Raw genomic sequence first — 24,399 nt, 5'->3', positions numbered from 1 at the left:
TGTTCTACACCAGACCAGTGGAGCCAGACTGCAGCTAGAGCCCATCATCATCCTTATCTGGTTGTAAGTAGGCAATCTAGCATATTATTCGTGGCACTAATCTCTAATTTACCTCACATTAAAGAAACACTATAGTCCCCAGAACCACTGCAGCTTAATGTAGTGGTTCTGGTGTCTATAGCCTGTCCCTGCAGGCCTTTTAATGTATACACGGTGGCACTCCAGCACTGGCGTTAGTTAACATGGCAGATCATATGGGTGGGGCATTGTGATGTCACATGGGGGGGGGCGGCAAACTTTACTTTTGCCTAGGTCGGCAAAAATCCTTGCACCGGCCCTGGCCGGTGTCACGTGACTACCCGGCGCTCAGTCTGACACTGAGCCTGCCGGACGTCCAGAGGTCCCCCTCAGTTAGGAAATGTGGTCACCCTAAGTCAGGGGCAGTATTACACAATCTGTATATGTATACAAAATATATAAAAAGTAATCTGCAAAGTACAAAATGTTTGTGTCATATGTCGTGCTAAAAATTAAGCTAGAAATGTGCATATTTTTTTATTTTTTTAAAATAATTATTAGAATAATGATACAGACATTTTATTTCTTACATGTGTGATGATTCTTTTTTCCTCTCTATATTCAGGGGACACTATAGTCACCAGAACCACAACAGCTAAACGTAGTAGTTCTGGTATCTATAGCATGTCTTTGCAGGCTTTTTAATGTTAACAATGCCATTTCGTAAAAAGGCAATATTTACATTACTGCTGAGGAATACCTCTAGTGGACACTCAATTGGCCACTAGAGGTGCTTCCTAGTCGAGACATGAATGCCGCCCTATGAAGTATCTGCGCATGTGCGGCAAAGCTGCGCATGCGCACCAGAGAGCAATGACGCTTCTGAATAGGAGCGTTTTATTGCTCCCTGCTCGCACCCTCCTATTTTGTCATTTTGACGAAATAGGGGGCGCGGCATCAGGAGGATCCCGGCGCTGTATCCGGGTAAGTAAAACCCCTTCCCTGTAGTGACCCTTTAATGTTATTATTTAATCATTTATTTAGCGACTGCAAATTCCGTAGCGCTGTACAATGGGATAAACAACTCCTAGTTTACGGAATAAGAATATACCCGGCGAGTAAAAATGCTATCCCCCCAGATTTTTGGGGTGTTCCTACACCCATGCCTGCAATGTCAGTGCTCAATTCACTGTCATTTAGGAGTTAAATCACTTTGTTTCTGTTTATGCAGCCCTAGCCACACCTCCCCTGGCTATGATTGACAGAGCCTGCATGAAAAAAAAAAAAAAAAGGGTTTCACTTTCAAACAGATGTAATTTACCTTAAATAATTGAATCTCAATCTCTAAATTGAAATTTAATCACATGCAGGAGGCTCTTGCAGGGTCTAGCAAGCTATTAACATAGCAGGGGATAAGAAAATCTTAATTAAACAGAACTTGCAATAAAGAAAGCCTAAATAGGGCTCTCTTTACAGGAAGTGTTTATGGAAGGCTGTGCAAGTCACATGCAGGGAGGTGTGACTAGGGTTCATAAACAAAGGGATTTAACTCCTAAATGGCAGAGGATTGAGCAGTGAGGCTGCAGGGGCATGTTCTATACACCAAAACTGCTTCATTAAGCTAAAGTTGTTCAGGTGACTATAGTGTCCCTTTAAGGTTACAGGGAGTTAAAAATAGTGTCATATTGTGTAAAAGTTTGATGCTGGTCAGTATGGTGGCAGAGATATGGTGACTTCTACAGATGGTGTCTCAGGGGACGAGGCATGCCAAAAGTAAGGGCAGCAATCACAAAGATATACAAAGGGATGATACAATACAATTCCTGGGTCTTAGAAGTAGCAGAACATGTAGAGCCTATGAAATATCCATAAGAAAAAAAATTAAATGTACATCTAAATTCTCAGTTTTTCAGGATTTTAATTTCATAGTCGATTGCTCACAAAAAAAAAATCTGTTTCAAAATGTCATCCCAACAAGAGCATAAGAGCATGGCTTAATGATTTGATTTTTAAAAGTACATATTTGTCCTGTGCATAGGCCCATGGCAATCTAGTGAGTTCTAATTCACATAGTATTGTGTGTGGGTCTTTTTATATTATTTTTATGTTTTAGTTTTAGGAATATAGAGACTGTAAATAAATATTGAGAAAATCGGAAAGACAACAATAAAATTGGAGAGAATGGGAAAAACAATTCATTATGGAGGATCGAGAATGTGCGAGAAAAATACAGTGGGCTGGTGTGTGTGTGTGTGTGGGTCACTAACATAAGAGACACAAACCATAAAATTCAAGGTCACCAAATCCACTAGTAGAGAGAAGAAAGGAAGGGGGGGAGAACAAATGTTAGAGTGATTTGATATATAATAATACTAAGCGCCAATCAATTGTAAAAAAAATAAAACTGCTTAAACCAAATAAATTAATAAAACAAAAGTGAACGATAATAGGGAGACAGTTACTTTGAAACTTTACTGTCATAAACTATTAAGAGTAAACTATGCCTGTAAAATTAGTACTACAAGGTAACATGACTGCTTCATGTGATATTGAACTCTAGACCTTATTAATATTAATATAAAATGTTGTTTTTTAAAGAGAAAAACAGAACTGCCCTTACTAATATTTCACCAACAAGTACAAGTTTAGTATATTCTCTCCAGTGACTTTATTGGGACTATTTTGACCATTTTTTACAGATACTTTTTTATCCGTAAGGAACATGGTGCTTTTTTTTTTTATTGCCTGTTATATGTATGTATAATTGCTCCACCTTTTTCTTTTGTATGCTAGACATTATTGGGATAAAAAAAAAAAATGCTATTTCTAATAAATAAACAAGATATTATCAAAACCATTAACATTCTAAAACCACCATAGTAGATGGAAACAATCACACAAAACGCAGAAGTGACACTGTATAAAATATCATTGATTATTAAAATATTTTGGTGTCATGTCACTCTTTTTTTTTCATATTATGTTCAGAAATTAAATTATTTTAAATAGACGCATGTTGTGGCCCTTATCAATGGCATGTAACTCCTCAGGAGACATGTCTCCAAATCTGACACACCTGTCCTTTAACTTTCACTTTGACTACGTGCTATGTGCAAATAAATTATTTTGCTTCCTGTGAATGACTGACACTGAATAAATACAGAGATATTTCCTCTTAGCCTGTGTCAAAAATCCCCTGCCCCATCAGTCAGAAATGTATTCTTGTGATGTTGGGTGTCACCATGACATTATGACCCCTCCTCTCTAGATCTCAGCCCACCACAGGTGACATTCCATTCATCACTATAAAGCAGGGGTGCAGGACCGCAACAAGAGCACCATACTGGTGAGTACCGATAAGACTGTCCCATTGAATGATACAAGCTATTCACAATGAGTGACTAATATTATTTATCTCTCCATAGAGTGAACAAAATGGCTTCTCTGCACATTTTACTCGGGATTCTGCTGGTGGTCACTGCAGGATGTCAGAGCAAGTTTGCTGGTAAATCCATCCTCTGTCTTCTTGTCTTCTTCCCTAGTTTTAAGACCAAAAAGTATTTAAAATAGCTTTGACTTCCTTTTGTCAATGCATACCATGACGGTATTTAACAGCAGATAACGATGCTACATACACTTTGTCTGATCTTAAATCATTGGTTAGATGCTTTAGATTGTTTGTGAATAGTAAATTAATAATCTCCCTGTGATTTGGAACTTTCCTGTGACTTTGAAAAACACATCTGTGCTTGATGTAGGACATAAACTATTGGTTGTTTTCAAAAATATAACGTTTTTTCTTGTTCAGTTAAATATATATTTTTATTCTAAAATAAATGTGTGTTCTAGTACTTTGCATTTATTTGGTGCAAATGTAATCTTACATGTATTTAAGAGTATAATTAAAATGTACTATAAGTTAAATATTCTTCAACATGACATAAGCTTGTAATTTCTACTATCTTGAAATGCTAACTGTTAGATCTAATGAAGATTAGAATATGTTTAAGTGTGTGTGTGTGTGTGTGTGTGTGTGTGTACTGGTATAAAACCATTACATAAATATTTAATTGAAATCCGTTTGCCATCAGATCAAAAAAAAAAAGAGAGAGAAAAAGAGAGATTGTTTGTTAAGTCAACATATCACTGATATATGAAACCTAGAAACATTGAATGTGACGGCAGAATGTAAATGAATGTAAAGCGGATACAATTGCCTGGATGGAACTTTACAAAGGTTTCTCTTAGAGTATTCATACAGAGAATATTTTACCATTTATAATATATTAGGTTAAAAAAAAAAACAGAAGTGCATCACACATTACTCTCAATGTAGAATAAGGCAAAAAACACATGTTGACGAAATTAATTCCGTAAATTGGCTTCAACTGTAATAAAGTCGTATTCAAAAAAACATTTTTAAACAATGTACGATTGCTTTATATAGTTGTCACAAATTGAAAATGTTGCATAATGCGATTTCAAGTTTCTGGTACTTTATATGATTTTCTGTTTTCTTTTTTTAATCTTTTCTTTTATAAAGACGCAGATGAGGTCGATGATTCCCTCATTAGGGACTGTGGAAAAGAAGTAAATGTGCTTATCGACAGAGCCTATAAAACCACAAGAGATAAGTAAGGTTTTACAATGTGATAACCAAACAATAGAGCATTAATATGTATTTTCAAACCAGGTCCAACCAGGGGATTGCGGGAGTGGGGTTGGTGTGGGCTGGAACCCCTAATGGGGTCCTAACAAACCCCGTGCTTGAATCTGGCACCCTTTTATTGTCAGACCTAGAAATGTCAAATGAAAACCAGCACGTCCAATTATATAATTTGTAACAGTGCCACTCTAATGCAACAAATCTGGCATTAATTAAACAGGACAGCTTGGGGTGTTGCTGTGGGTGCTGGGTTTTAATGCAGTGGGTGCAGGTTTAATGATGTAAAGTCTGTGGGTGCAGGTTTGATTCAGCATAATGTGTGGTAAATACAGCATGTGTGGAGTTTATAAATACAGGTTTATATAATTAATTCCAGTATTTGGTGTGATATTTTGTTTTATTGATTATGTTAGGATTTAGAGTTGAATAAAGAGCATAGTATTGAATTAGGTTTTGGGAAGGGTTTGAGTCAATATATGTGGGGTGGGCCATAAAAGGAATCTTTGGGCTTAAACCTTTGGTATCTTTTCCATCTATCAACTCCACTGGGGCCAACAAGGCTCAACATTTGTTGTGTGAGTTAACCCACTAACAATGGCTTTGGATTTTGATAGAGTTTTCTGTCTTAGTTTGGGAGGGGGGGTTGTTGCACTGAACGTCTCAGATCTAATTAAATATTTTTACTGACACTTATAAATTTGACAGTCAGTTTACATCTCTTTATATCAAAATGCCAACACACAAAAAAAAAAATAATAACTCAAAGCCTCTCATCTCTCTCAGTTTTAAGGGCCGGCTAAACAAAAAGACAGCTACTGCTGGTGATCTCTTGGCGTATGTCAAGCAGCCGGTGGGTGCGAGCAGGAATGCTATCCGGGCTGCTGAAAACCAGGGTGCCCTCCTTCAGCTCCTAGCTGAAAAACTCAAACTTACTCACCACGGACCATTCAACGTAACAGGTGCGTGAGAGACATCGCTTAGTTATATATCTCTAGAGTCTCAAAGGCTTATTCATTAAAGTGAGCATTCTAGGTGAATTTCATCGTAGCTAAACTGGAATCATAGTTATATAAAACGGTAAAATGTACTAGCGCTAATATTTAAATCCAAAGACACTGTTCTTTAATACAAAAAATACAGCTGCTATGTCACCAAATTCTTATCTTAAAAACTCGAATAGTGAAGTGAAGGTGAAGCGCTGAATATTTATAACCGTGATAATACGTGCTCTAGTGTAAACATATGGAAAGTTGTACCTTAATAAATGTATAGGATTCCAATCGTGGTATATGGTACCTTAAAAATATAAACAAACAAAACAGAACATAGTGTATACTGTAATATAGTTTGAATATATTATAAAAAAAGGGGGAAATATGCCCACTCACACTCTTAGGAGCTAAGTATGTATAGCTCACTATAATCGCTTAGGAGGTCCGTAAAGGCGGAATCATAGTTAATTTAGAGAATGTTTTCAGTTCAGCTATTTTTACCCTAAAATTTTGAATTCCCTTTAAAATCACTTTAAATTATACTCTTGTAAATGACTCTGTCAGTCATGTTTCCAAGTAAATAGCTCATTTAAGGATAACTCTAGTTCCCTTACTGAAGTTAAACTATCAAGAAGGACAACATTAAACAGTCCTATCAAAGCCTTAATTGCATTAGCAACTTTATCTTAATGAAGCAGTTTTGGTGTATAGATCATGTCACTGCAGTCTTACTGCTCAATTATCTGCCATTTAGGAGTTAAATCACTTTTGCTTATGTCTATGCTGCCCTAGCTACACCTCTTCTAGCTGTGACTCTCACAGTCTACGTGACTAAAAAAAGGAGAATTTCTTTAAGATCTTACAGCACAGTGTTTTTACCTTACAAGTTCTTATTTCCTGCCCTGTTAAAAAGCAGGAGATAGATAATTCTAAATTAAACACACTGTGCAATAATGAAAGTTTAAAAACTAGATATATTTTTGCAGTTAGTGTATAGTTAAGCTGTGTATGATGTTACCCATACCATAGCATCTTCATGTTGCCTCTTTGGTCGTGCTAATACGTGCAGACATATACACTCACTAATACACACGTCTATATACACTCTGATGCAGCACACATTCCAGATACACTCGCTCATATAAATGCCAGAAAGACAAACACAAAGACCACACAGAGACCCACATTCTTTGGCACACACAGATACACAATGTTAGGTGTGTGTGTGTGTGCCTGAATACACTCTCATATACATATACACTTATACATGCTGAAAGACACACACTGACACACACACACACATATACACTGTCTGTAACACATATACTGAAACAGTCAAATCTAAATATACATGCATTCCTGGATCTTTCTGACTGCCCTCCACACACATTTACCCTGGTGATGTAGTGGTGATAATGTGCTGTAAGACCAGCCACAGCCATCAGACAGTCTATCAGCACATGTTGCATCCTTGTTCCATTGAGATGTAAAGCGCAGATTCACACGGTGATGGAGCAGACAAATCAGTCTCCCCTCTGCCAGTCCCCATCAGCCACCCTCCAATTACCTTATCTTGAAACAAAGGTGGCTGGTTCTGTGCCCATCAGTTCCAGCAGGCTTCCATAGCATATATTCACTGAGAGCATGGGAGGATGTTATGGTATGTTACATCCTCTTATAGCTTTATATGAAAACAGGGTGAGGAGAGAAGGAGCTACTGCATGCAGGGAATAAATCATTTTAGATGGTATACAGTATCACTTGCTGTGAAATATTTCACATGGCACAAACAAAGGTCTAGAAAAGATGGAAAAGTGGGGTACAATACTAATTTTAAGAACATTTATATGAACATCCCATGTAATTTAGGGGAGTGCCCAGCATTTAAGATTTGTGGCCATATACTACAGTAGCAGTGATACATTGGATGTCAAGTGAGTAGTGCGGGGTACTTAAGGTGAGATTGCCAGTGGAAGGTAAATGAGGTGGAGATTTGGCTCTGGGGAGGGAAATGAGGGGTTGTGTAGCCAGAAACAAAAGAGTGTCTTGATATGCGGCTGTCCTGTGATCTCCAAGTAGTACAAATTCCACGATCCAGGAGTGATTCCATATTTAAGAAGGGTCCAAGGGTGAGGGCAAAGAGTAAAAAGGAAACATGAGAACCTTGACACCCTTCTTTGCAAATAGCAAAAGGTTTAGAGAGGGATCAAATTAAATTTATCTGGGCCATTGGGTATATGTTGAGTGGAAGAATATGTTTTATTTTTGTCAGTGGTTGCGACAAGAAAATAAATGTGGGTTTTTCTAATGCACTTAATGGTATTCTGTCATCATAAAGTCCCAATAATGTCTATATATAGGCATATTAGATCTATTAAATGTTTGACATGTTTATTATAGTTGCATTAAATCATATAATACCTATTAGCCCCTCTACCACCATACTGTATATACTAAATATGTTTTTTTCTGAATTTACAACTCACATAGTGAAGTCAGAATGTGACACAATATACAAAAATAATTTTCCAAAATATTATACTTATACATATGTACTATTCTCTATCCCAGACCAGAGTTAAAATACTGCATGGAGAACAATGCATAACGTCTTAACAGTCTGTCCAGACTTGCTCCGTTTTAGTAACCCCCCATTCAAGTATCTCAGGTTGCTGTGTGTCCCTAATAAATATGTCTGTTCCAAACTAGCCATGATTCACTTTAGAGTTATTCCTCCTGCATACTTTTACTCAACTGCCTCCTAGATTGGAAGCTTTGATCCATAGTAAATTGCAAAGCCTTAAATTATAAATAGAATGGGAATACTAAAATGTAATATCTACTTGTGGTGAATAATATTTCAATATAGATAGAGGTATAGCTCTAGACCAGGGATAGGCAACATTTGGCACTCCAGATGTTGTGGACTACATCCCCCATAATGCTCTTACACCCATAATGCTGGCAAAGCATCATGGGAGGCGTAGTCCAAAACATCTGGAGTGCCGAAGGTTGCCTATGCCTGCTCTAGACCAATTTGAAGGTGGTTTAAAATTTAAAAAAAAACAAGTCCCATGTTTGCAAGGAGATTTTAGCAGAGGGAAACATTTCGGCAATTTTTGGAAGTGTTTCTTTAATTGAATGGGGATAAAGTTTGATCTGACTTAGGCCAGTGTTTCCCAATTGGTGTTTTTCAGCAAAACCCCAGGGAGAACAAAAATAAATGGGGTTCAGACGCTATTTGCCCTTTAGGTGGCCCATGCAGATAAAGCATCCAATGGGTATTAATGCTGAACAGGGGCCCGGTTTAAGAGAGCGACCGTGTCCCTGTAGTATCGGATGCTGGGAGGAAGTGACAGTCAGTTATCCCCTTACCCTCTTTTTTTTTTTTTTCCCCTTTTATCTAATTTGTTATTGTTCATTACAAGTAAAAACCTGTTTATTATAAAAAAAATTGTAAAACACTTTTTTGATACAAACTATGTTGACAAATTTAGATACAATGGTGCTTACAATAGTTTGGCCAAGTTACAGCTTAATGGTAAAAATTTTATCTTTCAGATTTGCTAACACCAAAGCAGTTCGAACTTATTTCACAGATAACAGGCTGCGCCTCACAGCTTATTCCAAAGGTTTGCAAGGACAGCCCTTATCGCAGCATCACTGGAGAGTGTAACAACAGGTAAGAGTTCCCTATTTCCCTTGTACAAAAAAAATACCATAACCAAGCATTTAGAAAGCCTCTCTATAGTAACCCACAATATCCTTAGAAGTGAATTTTGAAAGTCTCCAAAAAGAGAATTCTGACATAACTGCAATTTTGCAGCATCGACAGCTGACAATAATCACAGTGACATTGTGCCCAGGGCCGGATTAACATAGGGGCTGATGGAGCTGCAGCTCCAGGCCCAGGCCCATGGAATAGGCCCATTGATTTAAAAAAAAAAAATGTTTTTTTTTTTTTTACTTTTTTTTTTTTTTTTACACACTACTCTTAGGGTTGTTCACCTGGCCAGTATTTATTTATTTGAGGCTGCCTGGCCAGTGCCGATATTCCAGTAATACCGGCAATACAAATGCCTGTATTTTTCTCAGTATAAACAGATTTATTTCTTAGTATAAAGAGATTATTCTGCAATACCATTACCGGCCAGTAGGGGTCGCCGGTAATGGTGGAGAGAGGCAGGGATAGGAAGTTACAGCATATACCTGCATTGCTCTACTCACTGATCCGCGGGGGAGCAGCTACACAGCACAAAGAGTCCAGACAGCAGCTCCCAGCCTGCAGAGATACTAAGACACTAGGGGACACTATTAGACATGGGGACACATGGAGACCTCTGGGGATGCTGAGACACTTGGGGACACAGACACACATGGGGCACTGAGACAAGGACAAACACACACATGGGGACACTGAAACACTAGGGGACACTGAGACACTAGGGGACATGGGGACAAAGACACACATGGGGACACTGAGGCACCGGGAGACATGGGGACATAGAAACTAGGAACACAATGTCCCCAAATGTCTCATTGTCCCATGTCTCCAAGCCAGTGTCCTTGGTGTCTCAGTGTCCCCATGTCTCCCAGTGTCCCTAGTTTCTCAGTGTTCCCATGTCTCCCAGTGTCCCTAGTGTCTGTATGTCCATAGTCTCCCAGTGTCCCTAGTGTCTCAGTGTCCCTAGTCTCCCAGGTGTCTCAGTGTCCCCATGTCTCCCAGTGTCTGTGTCCCCATGTCTCCCAGTGTCCACATGTCTCTCAGTGTCCACATGTCTCTCAGTGTCCACATGTCTCTCAGTGTCCACATGTCTCTCAGTGTCCCTGGGAGACATGGAGACACAGAGACATGGGGATACAGAGATAGTGTGATGCATAGTCTCAGTGTCCCCGTGTCTCACAGTGTCCGCTCGTGACATGGGGACACTGGAAGACATGGGGACACATACACTAGGGGACACTGGGCAACATGAGGACACTGGGAGACTGGGAGCAATCCATCTATACAGCAGAATCAAACTAAGTAGTTTTTTGGTGATTTCACAGAATTTTCTCTGTCACTCCTTGTGATTTACACCATGTGAAGTCCCGCATACATAATTAGTTATGCAAATTAGCAAGGCCTGTAATTTTTTTCCAAGAAAGGTGGTAGCCCTAATTACTCTTCACATACTCTTGCTTAAGTATGGAAACTTAAGAGAGATATAGATGAACAAAACTTGTGTGGACTAGCTGAAATGAAATTAGTTAAGGTAATGCCGACTTTGGTCTCTTTAATACTGTGGCATGTTCCCTTTCTTCTACACTCACTACATCCACCTTTTCTCTGTCTCAGACTGTATACCAGGAGCTTCTTCCTTCTAGTAAGTAGGTTAGGATAGAAGTGGACCAGCGAGTACTAGGGGACAGACCTTAGAAAGCATAGAGCTAGCACATCATTAGATGCATTTATGCCAAGTTCAGGAAGCTGTTGGCCAGCATGCATGATTGGCAGGCAGCCTGACATGCATTCATGCTAGACTAGCCTTCCAATTCTTTGGGCAGACACGCCTCCTTTTGGGGCATGTTTAGCCCTTTTGGAAGTTCTGGTTACATGATCCGCGTCACTGGTCCACCCTTTTACCCCGCCCATTGATTTCCTGCTTCACTGGACACTGCTGTTAGGGAGTATGGATTTACTTGAAAGATGAAAGCATAATTTAGAGAGAGATTAGCATATTTTAAGAGAGTTTTTTTTATAGCTGCATCCTCTGAGTTTCCCTCCTGCAACATCTCCACCAGATACATAATGCTTGAGAGGTGTGTCTGTTTCAGTGTTTTTGATCGATAAGATTCTGTACTTAGGCCCCTCATAATTGTCAGCACCAGGCCCACTGGGCTCTTAATCCGGCCCTGATTGTGCCCGCAAGGAATCAGTGAACTGCTATCTAATTTCCTCAGTTTTAGTGGGGAGTTTAGCACCCTAACATGGAAGTGTTATGTGTTTGCTTAATAGGAAGTATCCCAGCCGTGGTGCTTCCAACACTGGCTACAAACGATTGCTACCAGCCGAATACGAAGATGGTTTTTCACTTCCTCGAGGCTGGACTGAAAACAAGGCCTTCAATGGATTCTCTCTTCCACTGGTATAATTAACAGCATGCTTTAATTCAATCCCACTTTCAATTCTCTCTCACTGATAGGAGTCATTGCTTACCATTGTCTTATTTGTCTCTGTGCCACACCCATCCTTTTATAAATGTACTCTGAATCCAAATTCTCATTCTGTGAGGTGAGAGGCTTACGACAGGTTAGTACAAATTATGGCAAGCATTCAAAGTAGCTCAAATAAAGATTCACCTGTGTGTGAATACATATATACAATTGGCCTATTACGCAGAATAGGTTTAAAATACACAATGCAGGGTATTCTTTAGAGAAGATCTGTACATCTACCTATAAAATGTTTAGGATTTTGCCCGCCTAAGCCTGGATGACAGGCCATCTTCTCCTTGGAAGTTTAAATTAGACGATATTTTAAGTCTGATCATGACCCTTAAGCGAATAAGTCTTCCTCTTACATACTATTAGTAGAGGTCATGATGTTAGTGTTAATGTAAACCTGTAGCTCACTGTATTTGTTTTAATAGTTATTCATTCATTTGTTTTAAACAGGCACGTGCAGTATCAAATGAAATTGTCCAATTCCCTACTGAGAGCATAACATTAGACGAAGGTAGAGCCCTCATGTTCATGCAGTGGGGGCAATGGACAGATCATGATCTTGACCTGGCCGCTACAAGTCCTGCCAGGCTAACCTTCTTGAAGAGTGTGGACTGTGAAACTAGCTGTGTCCGCGAAAGCCCCTGCTTCCCCTTGAAGGTAGCTACCTCATTTTTTAAACGTACTATTTAGTCTATACTGGTTAGATAAATGCTTTATATAAATATATAGGAAACACCTACATTTTTAAGAGTCGATCTTGAGTAATTTGGCAGCCAATTCAGACACTAAAGTGAACAATTGTCAGAAATTCAAAGTTAATTCAAAGTGGATTTCAAATTTTAGACCAAAATAGCCAAAGAGGAACCTCAGCTGATATTTTTTCCAGTTTGGCTATTTTTGGCCTTAGTTTTTAAATTCACATTGAATTCCTGACAATTTTCACTTTAGTAAATAACCTCGACAATGTTTCAAAAATAACATTGTAACCTTGTATATCATCCTGTTCGTCCGATCATAATGTATGGAGTAGAAATGCATTAACTGACTAAATATTTTGCCATTCCTCATCCTGATTAGATACTAACTCGAGAAGAAAAAAAAATGTTATATACTTTAAAGTATATGATCAAAATCATGATAGCGCCCATTTAAAATATCACAGACTAGTACTAATATAGTTCTTTGTTTGAAGATTCCACCAAACGATCCTCGCATTAAGAATCAGAATGACTGCATCCCATTCTTCCGATCAGCTCCAGTTTGTAAAAAAGGATCTCAAGTTCGTGAACAGATTAACACTCTCACAGCTTACATAGACGGAAGCCAGATTTACGGCAGTGATGCTCCAACTGCAGAGAAACTACGCAACAACACAAACCAGTTGGGTCTTATGGCAATTAACCAGAACTTCACCGACAATGGTCTCCCATTCTTGCCCTTTGATACTGTTAGTGAAGATGTGTGTATCACAGCCAATGTATCAGCTGGTATCCCCTGTTTTATTGCAGGTAAGGTAACAGATCAAATATACGCAAAAGAGACAAACAGACAGACAGATAAAGGGACTGCATGTTTTTTATTTTATTCTGCAAAATTGAAAGAGACTTGAAAAATGCATGGCTTTTCCTTAAAATCTTGTTTGTTTGCCTTTGGATATTAATTTTAAGATATAATTATGTTTAATGTTAAATTATTATAGCCATCTCCATTTTTCTCCACTGCTTTTTTTAGGCACACTATAGGTACTCAGACCACTTTAGCTCAATGAAGTGGTCTGGGTACTGTGTCCCTAATGCATTTAGTGCTGCAAAGTAAAACATTGCAGTCTTAGAGAAACTGCAATGCTTACATTGCAGTACTAACACAACCTGTAATGACTGTCCACCAGACAGCCACTAGAGGCGCTTCCGGAATGTTACCAGACTTTTGGTCCACTAACTGATGCTGAACGTCCTTACACTCTACGTGAGGACATCCAGCTACAGCTGTTCCCCCATAGGAAAGTATTGCTAGAGCCCCCTCGTTAATAGACATCGGAGGAGGTGGTGCCTAGATCAGGTAAATAAAGTTTTTTTTAACCCTTTATTTACCATGGCAGGAGGGAGGCAGAGGGAGCTATAGTACCAGGGATACAGCTATAGTATCTCTGTAAGCTTGTGTGATCTGTAATTCCCAGATATATTTTAGTGTGAATAAGTGATTTAATATTTCTTAATTATCAACCTTAATAACTTAAAGGGAAAATAAAGGCTAGGAATACAAACTCTTTTGTCACTTACCTGATTCCAGAGCTCATTTGTCACGTACCTGATTCCAGCACCGATGCTCCTTGGCGATGGGTCAGTTTTTGCCTCCCCTCCTCCTCCCCTGACATCAGCTGACAATGGGGACCTAATGTGCATGCGCGATGAGGGCCGCACTCGCATTAGGACAAGCCCATAGGAAAGTATTGAATCAATGCTTTCATATGGAGTTTTAGCTGATGTTGGATGTCTTAATGCACAAAGTGAGACTGTCCAGCGTCAGTTAGGCAACCAAACGTTGTCTAACAACCTGAAAGCACCTCTAGTGGCTGACTGGTAGACAGTCACTAGAGGCGGAGTTACCCCTGAAATGTCTTATTGCAGTTTCTCGATAACTACAATAATTACAATTGTAGGGTTAAAATGACAGGGACACTGCACCCAGACCATTCAATGAGCTGAAGTGGTCTGGGTGCCTATATTGTCTCTTTAATAAACTTAATAAATAATACCTACAACTGAAACAAGTCTACTTCATTCTGCAAGCAAAGTAGTAAGAGGAATATTTTTCCCTATCTGAAAAGTGATGTGATATGTATGACACTTTGGAAGGAATCTAAATTGAAATAGTTTTGCAACTTAAAAAGACCTTCATTTGTTGTAGGAGACCCACGAGTCAGTGAGCAGCCTGGTCTTACATCTTTCCATACCCTATTTGTGAGGGAACACAACCGCATTGCATCTGAGTTGCACAAGTTAAATCCAAAATGGTCAGGGGAAACTTTGTATCAAGAAACTCGGAAGATCATTGGTGGAATCTTGCAGGTGTGTTATATTCATCAGATTACATTCTAACTTCAGTAAATAGCACATTTCTTACCTACTAGTTATTAATCTGTTTTGTTTGCCTTCGTATATCTAACAGAAAATAACATACAAAGACTGGCTTCCCTTACTGCTCGGATCAGAGCTCCCTAATGTCCTACCTCCGTATAAATCCTATGATGAGTCTGAGGACTCAAGCGTGGCCAATGTCTTTACTAATGCGTTTCGGATGGGTCATACTTTGATACAGCCATTCATCTACCGTCTAGCTGATAAGTACCGCCCATATACACCAGAACCACAGACTCTTCTTCACAAGACGTTCTTCTCCACCTGGAGAGTGATTCAACAAGGTAACATAACTAGTTGTGTTACCCCATCATAGATATCTTATCATTAAAATGTATTTATAGGTCATATAATTCAGAGTTTTATTGAGAGACTTTCTTCTAATATCATGTAAAACAATATATTCCAGATCATTGTGTTATTTAATATAATTAAATTATGATGTTATTGTAACTAATATAAATAAAATTAAATTTGCAGAATTGTGATATATGTGCTCCAAAATCAGAAATAAAATCATTATATTAAAAAAATGTGGACACAAAAAGTTTGACTGAACCTCCCACGTTTAGAGTAATATGTACAGAAAATTATAACAAAGAAGATCACATAAACTTATTATCAAGATTTGGCCATAAATGTTTCATATGACTGTTTTCACACAGGTGGCATTGATCCACTGCTCCGTGGCCTGATGGCAAATCGAGCCAAACTGAACCGTCAAAACCAACTGGTGGTTGACGAACTGAGGGATCATCTTTTCGAGATTGTTAAACGTATTGGCCTTGACCTAACAGCTCTAAATATGCAACGAGGTCGTGATCATGGCTTGCGAGGTATGTCTGGAAAATACTTTCAGAACTTCAAGACATATTTGTAAATATTTGCATGAGAGACTTTTCATTTCTTTTGACACCCATGTTTCAGTCCATCAGATGTCTTTATAAACTTCTTTACATAGGTTTATGAGATTGTGAATTCCTTGTGTAACATTGTTATAATGCACTCATTTTTACTCCCCAGGATACAATTCATGGAGGAGGTTTTGTGGTTTATCTGCTCCACGCAATCTGAAAGAGTTGACCTCTGTGTTAAATAACAAGGAGCTGGCCAAAAAGTTTATAGATCTCTATGGAACACCTGAAAACATAGACATCTGGGTTGGAGGAGTTGCAGAACCCCTGGTTCCAGGAGGCAGAATTGGAAAACTACTCACCTGTCTGATTGGAAACCAGTTCCATAGGGGTCGACATGGAGACAGGTATGGGACTGAGGCATCAATATACACAGTCTATCATAAGCAACAAAAAGAAAACACCACTTTGTTTAGAGGAGAAAAAAAGAGAAAAATATAATTACAAACTGCAAAAGGATTGGATTATAATATGGGTCATGTACGGTCCGGAAAGATCACCCGAATCAAGAGAAATAAAACTGATTTTGAAGAGTTAATAAAACAATATTGTGTTCCCACTGGAAATAGTCTTGCTTAATATGTGCAAATGTCGGCTTCCACATTCTTGATAGTCTAGATCTAGCTTAATTGTCGAATTGTTAACCAGTTAGATAGACAAAGCCAAACTTGAAAGTTGTGGAAATCCTGATTTGATAAAGGTCGGAAAGAAATTATAGATGCCATAGAAGTTCTTTTGTATAGACAGGTGTTTAGTTAACAGAACATCATGTGTTTTTTTGCATGTACTTAAGGTTTAACCTTTGGTAATATTTTTAGTAATATTTTCATGAAAACAATGATGGATATATCAAAAGATAAATAAAAAGAAGAAACATTAGATCTAATTTTACAGTTTGTATATTTATATTGTAGAAAATTCAAAATGTTGAAAACATTTAACCAAAAATACTTTCTTAAACGTGTAAGTTAAGTTGTGTATATTTGTCTCTGTGCAGGTTTTACTATGAAAACCCCTCCGTTTTTACTGTTGCTCAGAGGAATGCCATAGAGAAGGTGACTCTGGCGCGTATCATCTGTGAAAACACTAAAATTAATGAGGTCCCTCTAAATGTCTTCATGGGGAATAGCTACCCCAAAGACTTTGTAAGGTGCTCTACAATCCCAGAACTCAACCTGAAGCTTTGGAAGGCGTAATGTTGTAAGTTGTCAGAACATTGAGAAGAATAAAAATTCTACTAGAACTTGGACACAAATATCTTACTGTTCAAATATTTTACTGTGTTTAAAGTATTCTTATCCCACTATAGCTCGAAGTTACAATTGTATTCAAAATTACATAGTGGTACTTTCTACAAAACACAATTCAATCTATACATAATACTCGCAACTGCTATCACAAGTTTTGTGACCCCCCTACAAAACCACTGGACAGTCTCCCTAACACACATTCCGCACATACTCATTCCTAGATACAAATACAAACACATGCTCGCTCATACAGTCACAGATGAAGGCACATAAATATGTTTACAAACACACATACATAGAAATTCACTCACAGACACACAAGCACACAGAAATACGCTCACAGACACACACAAACACACACACACAAAGAAATACACATTTGTTTTCATCGCATGTTACAAATCCCTTATTATATTTAATTACTTTCCTGAAACAGGGCCAGTCACCCAATCACTTTGTTCACTTTAACAGATTTGCAAAAGTGAGACAGGTTACTTAAAGAATGATTTCCAGTTAGAACGCTGTCCAATGTCTTTACTTTGATATTACAGATGTTAGTTTTTAATTATTAAAGTAGCGCTGTCATTGACTATGTCTGAAATGTTTAAAAGACACTAACATATCACTTTAAACTGAATTATTTTTCTTTTTTTTAAATTCCCATTTTGATTTTTTTTTTTATAATAATTTTTTTTAATATTTCTACCTAACCTATGTTTATAGTGGGAAGATTACACTTCCAGATAAATAACATTATATTTTAATCTTCAATGTACAATGGAATGCTGGGAGCTACTCAGCAAATTACAGTTTGTGATTGGCTGCTGACATCATACACTTCATTTAGACTCTTTTCTTAATTTATATTTTGGTCATCAAGGGTTAAAAAACTGAGATGTAATTTCATGACTTCTAAATTATAGCTTAGTGAGTTGAATATACATATGTATTTTTAATATTGTTCAACTGACTTTCTATGAACATTCTAAGACAGGCTACTCACTACTACACACAAAAAAAATATATAAACAGACAAAAAATTATTCATTTTCTCCCTGGTCTTAGACCCCATTTAACCCCGTCTCACAATGTTATCCAATCAAACTTTACATCAGATTATTTCTTATGTTTGAACATTCTTAAATTCACGGAGCCAAAATTCAATCTGATACACATCTACATTGTTATGTGCTATACTGTGCATTATGATCAAACAGGGGGAAATACTAAAGATTTTATCATTTTTCTGTTCTAGATTTTCTTCGGTAGAAACACGGAAGATCTGCCAAGACTTGTGTACCTAGCTCATGGGTTTATCAGTCTGACAGCTAGTCTTCCGCACAAATTTCAAGTTGACATGTTTGCGTAAATATATATATTTAATTGGACGTCAATTTAATAAATACACGTCGCCACGAGCTGTAATTGAACATTTTAACTTGTCTATAATGTATTTACAGAATATTACAGTTTAATTTATATATATTATATGATATTATAAATAAACGCTGAACCAACAATTGTAGAACAAGGGACAGAAAATTCCACTATAAAATTCAGACAATAAATAATGTAATGCTTTACCTTTTGTGTTGGTCTGTTTATATTGTACTGTCTTTATATTGTACTGTCTTTTTACCCACTTGTAGAAGAATATGTTTGTGCTGTATAAATGCCAGTGATAAATAAACAATATCATGACTTAATTTTCTTTATATTACTTATATTACTTTATCTTACTCCACACAAGACTATTAATAGAAATATAACACAAAAATGAAGTACTGGGCATACCACTTAAAGGGATAATCACTAAAGTGGGAATCCGAAGGTAATTCAAAGTGACATCAAATTTAAGGTCAACATAGCCAAACTGGAAACATTCTTTAAGTCATCTATACTTTCAGCCTCGTTACTCTGGCCTCAGAGTTGAAAACCACTTTAAATTCACTTTATTCTCACTTTAGTAAATAAACCGGTTAATTTTACTGATACAGTGGAACCTCGTAACTCAAACTTAATCCATTCGAGAAGGCTGTTCGAGATCCTATAAGAAAAGGAAAACTGAATCAAATTTTCCCATAAAAATGAATGTAAATTAGATTCATTTGTTTCAGACTCCCAACATTACAGCATTTCAACACAATTTTTACAGTTTAATAATACTTTACATGCATATAATCATCCAGAAAAACAATAAACACAATGTAAATTAAACAAAAATTTAGCTTCGCTTTACCTGTAATGATGAGAGTTGATGGCGCAAGTTGAAAGGAGAAGGTATGTTATTGTTTGGATGGCGAGTCCCCTTCCGTAATCACAATAGGTAGCTGTTCTTCTAGCGTTCTTCCTCTTGATCGTTTCACACCAGTGGCAGCTGGTTGAGACTCACTGGACCTTTTCTTCACCAAAAATGTGTCAATTAAGACTTGCATTTGGTTTTTATATTTGACTTAATGGTTTCAAGTGAAAAGAATGCTTAACAACTCTACCTGGGAACATAGATCTAACGAGGGCACTTCATGCTTAAAAACAACTTTAGCGGGGGCGGGGCTTAAGCACGGACCCGATCAGACGCCATTTCTGACAGCTCCTCTGCCTACAAATCTAATCCGCCAATATCAGCAACACCAAGCGCAATCTCACCACGGCACTCACCGAACCGGATCCAGCAGGGCAAGAGGAACCGACGATGGCTTTTTTCCAGGCACCAAAAACAGCAAGGAGGAAGCACAGGCCTGAGGCCTACCGAGCGCTCCACAACCTAGAGGAATTCCTAGGAGGCTTTGCCGTGAGCGAAGAAGACAGACAGCAATCCCAGACACCATCAGCCTCAGCAGCACCAATGCCAGGAAAAGGTAGGCGCTCCCAAAAGCCCCAAAACCAGGCAGACGGTCAGGACATAGGGGCCATGTTACAAAGGCCTTCCCTACACAGACCTACTCCCGAGGAAAGCATGCCAATCAGGGACATGGGCACAACAGCAGGCAGTGACAGACCTGAAAACTCACAACCCCCACAAATACCTCAAGCTGAGCTGCAAGAACAGCCAGACGACTCAGCACCTACCACAAAGAGGGATCTAAAACTCCTTCTAGTAGAAATTCATAAGCTACTGGCGGCGGACTCCGCACAATTAAAGACGGAGGTACAGGCAGTCACTGAGAGAGTGCGAGTGTCAGAGGAGGAAATACTTACAGTACAAACCCACCTAAACAATGTCAATACCTCTGTGCAAGCGCTCCAAGCTCAAAATCAGACACTCTCACTCCGACTCGCAACCCTAGAAGACCGCCAGAGACGCACGCATATCAAGATCAGGGGCATCCCCTCAACGATCACTGCGGAAGAACTGCCACACTACGTTAGAAGACTATTGACAACCATCATGTCACACACTGTGGCCAAATGCATGACCATAGACAGTGTATATCGCCTTCCAAGCCCCACTCAACGCACGACAACCTTGGCACGAGACGTCCTTCTCAAATGCCTCACGCTACCTGATAAGCTCCAAATTATGTCGGCAATCAAAGACAAGGCACCGCTCACATTCGAGAACTCAAGCCTCACATTTTACCAGGATCTTACAAGAGCCATCCTCCAGATTCGTAAAAGCTATGGGCCGGTCACAACCCAGCTGAGAAACGCAGGACTGGCATACCGCTGGGGAGCGAATGGCTCCATAGTAGTGAATCAAAACGGGACTGCACATACGCTACTAAATATGGGAGAAGCACAGACTTTCCTGGGCACACTAGGCTTGATACACCTAGCCACACCTTCAACCTCCAAGCAGCCAGCGACCACATGGGATCCCGCCAACATCACACCATTCACTCCGAGAGAGATGAACCCACGTCCAGAAACACCGTGACTGCAGGGTGCAAACCCCCTGAAGACCTCCCTTTCAAACCAATTCTAACCCAGTTTGTGATGATAGTAGAGTTAATTCTGTAGATTGTATTATAACCTTTTGCTCACATATGGCAACACCACACAATGCCTACACAGGCATGAACACGGCTCAAGCAAGGGCAGAGTAGGCTGACGAGCAAAACAGCGAATACCAATGGCATAACACCCACCCCCCCCGCTGCCCCCAAGGTAAGGGCATACAGCATGGTAGCACATCCCTTTACTTCACCCCCACATTATTTGGGGTGCACAGGCATAAGTTCCTCACGATCCACTACCACCTCTACAACCTGAAACCAGCATGTCACCTCACACTTGACATATGACAAGACACCTGTACCCAGCAACCCCAAGCATAAGCACGCACCATCACAGGACATAGGTCATAGGCAACACACACAGGGACCACAATCAGAACCAAACACAAGCAGAAGCTCATTAACGAGCGACCTTCCTCTTGTGGTCCCCAAAAAGTGGAAGCACGTAACATAGAAAATTGATGCTGTCAAAAATGTTTAACCCACAAGTTCTCAGAGTAATGTTATGCTCACTGTTATATATGTAACTGTACCGACTTTTTTTTCTATGCTGATTACTTGTTGAAACAAAGCATCACGAAAAATAAAGAATTTAAAAAAAAACAACTTTAGCTTAATTAAGTAGTTTCCCGCTGTCTCACTGCTCAATTCTCTGCCATTTAGGAGTTAAATCACTTTTGTTTCTGCTTATGCAGCCCTAGACAAACCTACCCTGGCTGTGACTCATGACTCATGAAAAGAGTGTTTCATTTTCAATCAGATGTTAACTTGCTTTAGAAGTTTTTATCTCCTACTCTGTAAATTGAACTTGAATCCCACACAGGAGGCACCTGCAGGATAAAGTACAAACATTAGATGACTCTAAACAGGAAGTTTTTAAGAAAGCTGTGTAAGTCACATGCAGAAAGGTGTGACTAGGGCTGTATTAAGGAAGCAATTTAACTCCTAAATAGCAGAGAATTGAGTAGTGCGACTGCAGGGGCATGATCTATACACCAAAACTGCTTCATTAACCTCAAGTTGTTTTGGTGCCTACAGTATCCCTTATTAAAGCCCATGGAATCACCTTCCACTGGTTATCATGTAACACTGTAACATATCTAAAATAATAACACTGTTAAACAATAATTAAAATCTAATACAGGGGAAGGTGACCCAGTAAGGATTGGGTGTGCTATCCTGATAAATGGAGTTAGTGTGAAAGTTAGATGCTAAATAGTGCTCAACTGGATCACTGGATTCACCAGTCCTGTATAAGAAACTAAATATAGGAAACACTAAATAAAAAAGTGGGGGGACCAGGGGCTACTATCTAGGACAGGGGTCTGCAACCTTTAAGACAAAAAGAGCCACTTGGACCAGTTTCCGAAGAAAAAAAAAAAACTGGGAGCCGCAAAACCATTGCGACATTTAAAACAAATATAACACTGCATATATTGTTTCTTACCTTAATGCTATATATACAGGATCGTGCAGTCAGCTGTCAATCTGAAGAAAACAAGGACTTTCACTTAACAATGTAAAATATATTTTTGCAAATTAATAGCTAATTAAAATGTTTAATTTACCTGGTTAATGGGACTTTTGCTCCTGAACCTCAGTGCTCAGTGTCTGCACATCAGGGCTGTAAGACGTCACCTTCATTTTCACACAGGCTTGCAAGCTGTCATCTGTGAGGCGTGATCGATGTTTGTTTTTAATATAGTTCATGTTGGAGAAGACCTGCTCACATACATATGTGGAACCGAAGATCGACAGGACTCCAAATGCATACTTTTTCATGTTTATATAAGTGTTGGGGATGGCATTCCATGTTTCGAATACAAGTTTGTCCTGTTTGGGAAGGTTTTCAATATCACTCCATTTATGATTCTGAGCCAGAATGGCCTTCTGACAGGCAACATCCTCAAGAGTAGCGGTCAAGTATTTGAACTTGGACACCCATATATCTTTGTCGGCTATATCGGCCAGTTCCATCTCAAGATCAGGTTGACTTACACCTGCAAATGCAGTCATATTCAATAGGGATGGATCGATCGCCAGGGGAGTGACAGGGAAGGATAATGTGTTTTTTTCCTCTCTGAACTCACAGAATCGTTTCCCAAACGAGCTTTGCATTGCGGTGATTGCAGACTTGAAATATTCCAAATTTATCGTATCATGACTTTGTTTGAACTCTCTCAAAGAGGGAAAGTGAGACAGTGTACCTCTCTGGAAATCTTTGACAAACACTGTCAACTTGCGCTCGAATGCCAAAACCTCCTCCAGCATGTGCAGGGCTGTGCCTCCTTTCCCCTGAAGGGTTGTATTTAGCGTGTTTAGATGGGCTGTCATGTCTACCATAAAATGTAATTTTTCCAGCCACTCTGGCTGTTCCAGCTCAGCAAAGGTGAGCTCTTTGCTGGCCAGGAAGGTTTTTACTTCTTCCAAACATGTGACAAAGCGTTTTAGCACCTCGCCTCTGGACAGCCACCGGACCTTGTTGTGAAGCAGGAGGTCAGAATATGTGCTTTCCACCTCATCCAATAGCAAACGAAACTGGCGGTGATTTAAACCCTTTGCCATTATCTTATTAACAATCTGAATGACCACATCCATCACTTTTGTGCATTCAGGGGGAAATGTTTGAGCACACAATGCCTCTTGGTGCAGGATGCAATGAAATGACAGCAGTGTTCTACCCAGCGCCTTCTGCAGTAGAGCCACAAAGCCCTTCTGTGCTCCTCTCATGCTCGGTGCCCCATCAGTAGCCACTGAGACCAGGTGGTTGGTGTTTATTTCTTTAGCACTTAAAAAGTCCAGGACAGCCTTACAGATATCCTCACCCCTTGTTTGGTTTTTTAGTGGTATCAGCTCAATCAGTTCTTCCTGTGGCCCAAAAGAGTTCACATATCGGCAGAACAGCGCTATTTGTTCAATATCACTTTTATCTTTGGACTCATCACAGGCGATGGAGTACGCCACAGCTGAATTAATGTCTTGAATTTGCTGTTTGCTAATGTTTTCTGCCATTTTTAGGGTTCTGTCTTTAACAGTCTTCGCAGAGAGAGGCATGTCTTTGATTTTCTGCACAATTTCATTCTTGTTTTTGAAGTCCATGTATAGATGTTCCGAAATATTAATGAATGCTTCTTTTATATACTCTCCATCTGTGAACGGCTTCCCGTGCTTGACTATTTCCTGAGCGGCTACAAAACTAGCATATGTTGTGGAATTTGCAGACTTCACCCACTTCTTGAAATTATTTTTGCTCCTATCA

At 39.0% G+C, this 24,399-nt stretch overlaps 1 protein-coding gene across 2 annotated transcripts in view; it reads left to right on the top strand.

The window, feature by feature from the left end:
- LOC134603540 (myeloperoxidase-like) overlaps positions 1–18,874 on the top strand; it is a 67,189-nt gene extending 48,315 nt beyond the window's left edge. The window contains exons 1-13 of one of the 2 annotated variants that reach the window (XM_063449610.1): positions 3,409–3,523; positions 4,562–4,652; positions 5,468–5,643; positions 9,238–9,358; positions 11,675–11,804; positions 12,334–12,540; positions 13,076–13,391; positions 14,791–14,951; positions 15,052–15,304; positions 15,686–15,856; positions 16,044–16,281; positions 16,932–17,134; positions 18,440–18,874. In XM_063449610.1, the coding sequence (XP_063305680.1) occupies positions 3,454–3,523; positions 4,562–4,652; positions 5,468–5,643; positions 9,238–9,358; positions 11,675–11,804; positions 12,334–12,540; positions 13,076–13,391; positions 14,791–14,951; positions 15,052–15,304; positions 15,686–15,856; positions 16,044–16,281; positions 16,932–17,130 (2,133 nt within the window). In that variant the 5' untranslated portion in view covers positions 3,409–3,453 and the 3' untranslated portion in view covers positions 17,131–17,134; positions 18,440–18,874. Of the gene's footprint in view, positions 1–3,408; positions 3,524–4,561; positions 4,653–5,467; positions 5,644–9,237; positions 9,359–11,674; positions 11,805–12,333; positions 12,541–13,075; positions 13,392–14,790; positions 14,952–15,051; positions 15,305–15,685; positions 15,857–16,043; positions 16,282–16,931; positions 17,135–18,439 lie in introns of those variants that run through there. The other variant, XM_063449621.1, reaches the window with a different exon arrangement.
- The last annotated feature ends 5,525 nt before the right edge of the window (positions 18,875–24,399 follow it).

This window comes from Pelobates fuscus, chromosome 1, assembly GCF_036172605.1.
Source record: "Pelobates fuscus isolate aPelFus1 chromosome 1, aPelFus1.pri, whole genome shotgun sequence".
NCBI classification, from domain to species: domain Eukaryota; kingdom Metazoa; phylum Chordata; class Amphibia; order Anura; family Pelobatidae; genus Pelobates; species Pelobates fuscus.
Note: the sequence above shows the minus strand (reverse complement) of the source record. Positions and strands in the feature narration are given on the sequence as shown.